Here is a 6,000-nt window from a genome sequence, read left to right on the forward strand (position 1 = left end):
TGTTTTAAATGTCTTGTCTCTTGTGTGTTTATCCTAGAAAGCAGTGATTTTGTCCCACTTTTTCCGGCACCCCAATATTACAACCTATTGGACTGTTTTCACTGTTGGCAGCTGGCTTTGGGTTATTTCTCCATTTATGGCCTATGGTAAGAAAACTTGTCTTACATAAAATAACTCAGAGTTTAGCGTGGAAGCCATACTTATAAGGATGAGTGGGATCTTAGATTTATGATTTACTACTTTTAATTTATAAATCTGGTGGCCAATTCTAGATTTCATGATAAATTCCATATCTGGTTCATGTTGACCTGATGATCAATGAAACTACTACTGCTTCTCCAAGAAGTGTGTGCCTTTGAACAAGCTCTCTCTTCCCTTCAGTTCCCTGCCCTTCTGTCAATGGAGAGCCACTATAAGTCTTTAAGCAGAATGTTTTTTCACCTGTGCACACCATCTCTGTCCCTATTTCTCTCATTGTAAACTTACTTTATTATAGTATAAACATCTGTGTGTGTACCTGTCTCCTTTCACTGTACTTCAGCTTCTTGAGGGCAGGATCATGTATGTATTTTTCATTTTGGTGCTCATACAGTTCCTTGCACGAAGTGTTCAATAATTATATTGCACAAATAAACAAATGGATTCTAGAGCTTTTATTTTTATTTTTTATTTTTTAAAATATAATTTATTGTCAAGTTGGCTAACATACAGTGTATACAGTGTGCTCTTGTTTTTGGGGGTAGATTCCCGTGATTCATCGCTCACATAAAACACCTAGTGCTCATCCCAACAAGTGCCGTCCTCAATGCCCATCACCCATTTTCCCCTCTTCCACCCCCCCATCAACCCTCAGTTCTCTGTATTTAAGAGTTAGAGCTTTGATCTTTAGGATAACTTTGATGAATTGCCTCTGGGTCTAAAAATATATAAATACAGTATTTTTTTAAGTAATACTGAAAATTGCTAATTCTCTTTTCTAATCTCTAGAGTATCATTAGAAAAGTCTTTTTAAAGATTCTTGAAGGAAAACTACCTTTGCATAGGAAAGTAGGTAGACTCTAAAACAGGTGTGTGTGTGTGTGTGTGTGTGTGTATTTATAGTTGAAAAGAACATTTAAAACATAGCTAGAAGCAAAATCAATGTTCAGTTAAAGATTTCAGGTGTTTCTTTCAGGTTCAGCAAGTCAGCTCTTGAAGACTTACTTTCCTGAAGGAATGAGTGAAACTTTAATAAGAAACATTCTCTTTGGAGCAGTGAGAGGGTTGAGCTATCTGCACCAAAATGGCTGCATTCACAGGTATTTATTTATTTGTATTTTACAGAATGAAATCATTTAAGGAGCTTTTAGGAAGGAGCAGTTGAGTGTTAGGAGAGATAGGAAACTCATAAGTGAAAATTGAGAGAGGAAGGGGCCAGTAGTAGTAAATGCTTATTACATTTTATGGTCACTCACCAAAAATGTTCAGACCACATCCTCTTTGCCAAATGCTGTGCTTAGTGTTCTGGTGGAGAGCCTTTCCTCGTGGAGTATAAACTCTATGTAATGGGATCCTTGTTGTCTCTTTTGTTTTTCTTAAGCATATAAAGAGCTGCTTTATCTGCTTTATAGCTCTATGTCATATTTACAAATTTATGTACAAATTGGAACTAAACCTTTCGTTAATTTCTTAAATATGTTGTAGCACTTTAAGATTATCATACTAAGTATCAATTCTCTTGTTTTTAAACTATAGATGCAGAACTAATTGACTGAACATTAAAAACAATGCTGTTTTAAGATATACTGGGACGTTTTTCTTTTTAAATTATTTTTAAAGTTCGTTTCAGTCTCTTTAAAGCTTGTTTTCTTACTATTCATTTTTAGGAACATTCTGGTTAACTATGAGTTCTAACAGACCGTATTCTAATTAATCAAGGTTTTACTACACTTAACCAGACTCCCTTAGTTTCCAAATTCAGTATTTTACTGAACAAGGCTCTTTTATAATTTATTTGAAAAAAGAAATTTTTATGTTAAGACATATATTTATAAATGATGTTAATACCAGGGGAGGCTGCCTTTTATTGGATAATGCTGCATTTAACTTTATATTCTAACTCTATGCTTCAAATATTACTTGATTTTTTTAGACTTCTCCTTGGGTATTTTACAGCAGTATCCTAAAATAGTGAAATTAGTAATGTGATTCCATTCCAAGTTTGAAAAAAAATATTATCACTTCCAAACATGTAGCTGTCAGTTGTATTTTCCCTTGTCCTAATGCTATATTAAATAGTTGAAAGGATTCCTAATTCCCTGAATATTTTATATGTGTGTATGTATATATGTATATGTGTGTGTATAAGCACACTTACATATAAGCGTGCTGTTTTATAAAGAGTATTTAATTTCCAAGAGAATACATGGATTTGTTCTGACCAGATTTTTATTCTTCATTGGCCAATTTCCTAGTATTTAGGATTGTTTCTTTTTGTTCTAGGAGTATTAAAGCCAGCCATATCCTCATTTCTGGTGATGGCCTAGTGACCCTCTCTGGCCTGTCCCACCTGCATAGTTTGGTTAAGCATGGACAGAGGCATAGGGCTGTGTATGATTTCCCACAGTTCAGCACATCAGTGCAGCCGTGGCTGAGCCCAGAACTACTGAGACAGGTCAGGTGTGGCCTTTGCATTGGGTTGTCTGTGCATCTTGAGTGTCTTCTGAGCTTGACTAAAGGACAATTGTGCCCTTAGATTTGTCTTGGTGAATGGCCTACTGCAAGACTTTTCCTCTTTCTTGTCAAAATTATTGTTAGGGATTTTAAAATGTATATACCATATATTAGGTATATCTTGATTTCTCACCTAATGAGTTTTTTTCATTGTTCAACATCCTTTCTCAAAGAAACACAGATATATAACTTTTTATTTTATTTTCACTAAAGGACTTCAAATTAATTGTTCTACAGGATTTACATGGATATAATGTAAAGTCAGATATTTACAGTGTTGGGATTACAGCATGTGAATTGGCCAGTGGGAAGGTACCTTTCCAGGACATGCATAGGACTCAGGTAAATGCTACTAAAATCCCAAACTAATTTCTCTTCATAAGATCCCTTATATTCTAGATAATTTCTCTTAAAATGTCTGTTAGAATCTTTATTATTATTTTAACATTTTCCCTGAAAAGGGTGAAAGAAACTTTTCTTTCTTTTAGATGTTGTTACAGAAGCTGAAAGGTCCTCCTTACAGCCCATTGGATGTCAGTATCTTCCCTCAATCAGAATCCAGAATGAAGAATTCCCGATCAGGTGTAGACTCTGGGATTGGAGAAAGTGTACTTGTCTCCAGTGGAACTCAAACAGTAAATAGTGACAGATTGCAAACTCCATCCTCAAAAACTTTCTCTCCTGCCTTCTTTAGCTTGGTACAGCTCTGTTTGCAACAAGATCCTGAGAAAAGGTAATATTGGCCACTTCTAAATAGCATCAAACTTACATGTTTTATTTTTTATAGAAGCTTTTCAAGTCTCTTTTCTCAATCTTTTGATCAAAAAACTATAATCTAGAAAATATCAAAACTAAAAACAAATAGAGGCAATGAGCAAATGGGAATAATACTGAAGTCAGAAGACTTGGGCTCCAATCTCAGCTGTATCATTTCCTAAGTCACCTTGTAAAAATCAGTTCATCTTTCCGGACATTAATTACTGTATTTATGTTAATACATTTTAGAAAGCTCCAAGCAGTACAAAAATGTTGTTTCTGTGTAACAATAGTGTAAATTATTACATAACTATACATTAATGTTAGTACTTTAAGATGTGTCTTATCTTTTTTAGCCCCGTAATGCCTAGCACACTTCCTTATAACTAGTAAGTGCCCCATAAATGTTCTCTCTCATTTCTTTCCATTAGTCAAGGTTAAAGTTAAGAATTGGGCTTCCTGATATTTCTTTTTCTTTTTTTAGTATTGAGTTTTATAGCTCTGAATCTAATTTCTAATACTTTTTTACACCTAAAAATACACAGTCTAATACGACGTTCTATTTTTTTTTATAACATTAAAAAAAATATCAGACCATCTGCAAGCAGTTTATTGTCCCATGTGTTCTTCAAACAGGTAAGCTGATATATCTTCTGTTGTCTAGATATTTTTAGTTACTATTAAAAATTCATTTAATCTTGTTAGCTTAAGGGGACAATTTGGTAACCAAGATTCTTAATAATGACTTTCTTACCAAAGTAAAGTTAAAAATACGAAAACTTTTGTAGTAGTTCAATTATAGGCTTTCTAAAATATTTCCATTTTGCAAAACAAAATGAATAAAAACCAGAATGTCATTAAATGTTACTATACCCTCAGCTTATATTTTGATTAATTTAGAGACAGTTTTTTATACTGGCTAGAAATGATGAAGGGGAAAAATAATTCTGATAAAGATCAGTTTATTTGGTTATTACTTCTTCCTGTTTTCAGATGATCAAAGGCATTATTAGTGAAAATACCTAAAAAATATTTTAAACACTTAACATGACTTTTTAAAAAATCATTTATTGCTGACATATGTACCAATAGCTTTGAGTTTCTTTAACAGATGAAAGAAGAAAGCCAGGACTCAATACTTACACTGTTGCCTCCTAAGCCATCAATAGCACTGTCTCCAGTGTCACGTTGGACTGAGCCGGAATGTGATTTTCCTGATGAAAAAGACTCAAACTGGGAATTCTAGGGCTGCCACATCCTGTATGTCCTAGATACTTGACACTTTCTCTCTGCTACTTTTCTTCTGTATTGCTAGGTACAAATACTAGAATTATACTTGAAAATACCATTGTTGCACTGGAGAATCTATTGTTTAAAACCACTCTGTTCAAAGAAGCATGAGTTTATATCCTTTTTGGTTAACTCACAGTTCTATTACAACTCCAGAAAAACTTCAGAATTATGAATCTAGTTACATTTAGTGTCCTCTGTTCTCATTTTTTTCCCCAAGCTGTGACTAATTCCTCTTCTTGATCTTTGAATTTAAGTTTTGAGCCATTTAATTTTTTCAGCATTTTGTTGCCCTCAGGGGAATGAGCCCTCAGAGGACAGTGCTTCCAAGTACACTTTTTACTTCCAGATTCTCTAGCCTTTTTGATCAGCTATTGTTAGACCAACAGGCTAGTTTATCCTGGCATCAAAACCCTTTTTTGGTAGAAGGGAAAATGTTTATACTTCCCATATTATCTGTTAAATATCAAACTGAGCCTCACTCACATTAAATGATAAAGAAGTTGTAATTTGTGCTGTTTTTTTTCATTTTTAAGAGGCTAAAGTGACACTTTTCTACTTATGTAAGTTATAGATCCTAAATTCATGCACCCTGTGGGAGCTCAATAAAGATTTATTAAATTGAGTTTATGGTTTTATTTTTCTTTGTGATTTGACAAAGCTAAAACACAGATTCTAATTTGTGTTGCCAAGGGAAGCCCCTAGATTATTTACATAATGTAAAGAATTGGAGACGACCTCGTATTTATTCAATGAGGCAGAAGATGTTCTGACCCTTTATAGGACTATTCTTGCTGCAGTAGGGGATACAACATTTAAGGGCATAGAGATCTTAATTAATGGTTTTACCTTATTAGCAAAAAAGAGATGTATCTCAAGGAGTATTTGGTACTCCTTGTGGTAAATTGGGACCTACCTTAGTTAATGGATTTTCTTAAAATAATTTTTACTGTAATGCTAAATAAGATTAAGATGATTGTCTTAAGACTAAAGAATTAAAACAATGAGACAAATAATGTAAAAATGAATAGACAATTTGAAACACAAACCTTTTTAGGTTTATTGGCCAGATCACCTCAAGAATGTTTAGGTTACTCCATCAAGTAAGCCATGAAGACCTGCCAAGGTAGAGGAGGGAAAGGAGATGAGTACCAGTTGAGGCCCTGAGATCACCGGTAGTTGTGGGGGCTATAGGTTATTCCACTAACCTCCTCCTGTTTCCTCTAGGTAAGAGAGGCTCAC

The 6,000-nt window shown here is 34.0% G+C and overlaps 1 protein-coding gene across 5 annotated transcripts in view; it reads left to right on the forward strand.

Moving 5' to 3' along the window:
- Window positions 1–5,383, forward strand: part of STRADB (STE20 related adaptor beta) — a 35,415-nt gene extending 30,032 nt beyond the window's left edge. For 4 of the 5 annotated variants that reach the window (XM_042949710.1, XM_042949711.1, XM_042949708.1 and 1 more), the window contains 7 exons: window positions 38–146; window positions 1,175–1,298; window positions 2,482–2,653; window positions 2,926–3,054; window positions 3,201–3,445; window positions 4,062–4,104; window positions 4,580–5,383. In XM_042949710.1, coding sequence (XP_042805644.1) covers window positions 38–146; window positions 1,175–1,298; window positions 2,482–2,653; window positions 2,926–3,054; window positions 3,201–3,445; window positions 4,062–4,104; window positions 4,580–4,714 — 957 coding nt within the window. In that variant the 3' untranslated portion in view covers window positions 4,715–5,383. The remainder of the gene's footprint in view (window positions 1–37; window positions 147–1,174; window positions 1,299–2,481; window positions 2,654–2,925; window positions 3,055–3,200; window positions 3,446–4,061; window positions 4,105–4,579) is intronic. The other variant, XM_042949712.1, reaches the window with a different exon arrangement.
- Window positions 5,384–6,000: the final 617 nt, after the last annotated feature.

The sequence above is a fragment of the Panthera leo genome, chromosome C1 (genome assembly GCF_018350215.1).
Source record: "Panthera leo isolate Ple1 chromosome C1, P.leo_Ple1_pat1.1, whole genome shotgun sequence".
NCBI classification, from domain to species: domain Eukaryota; kingdom Metazoa; phylum Chordata; class Mammalia; order Carnivora; family Felidae; genus Panthera; species Panthera leo.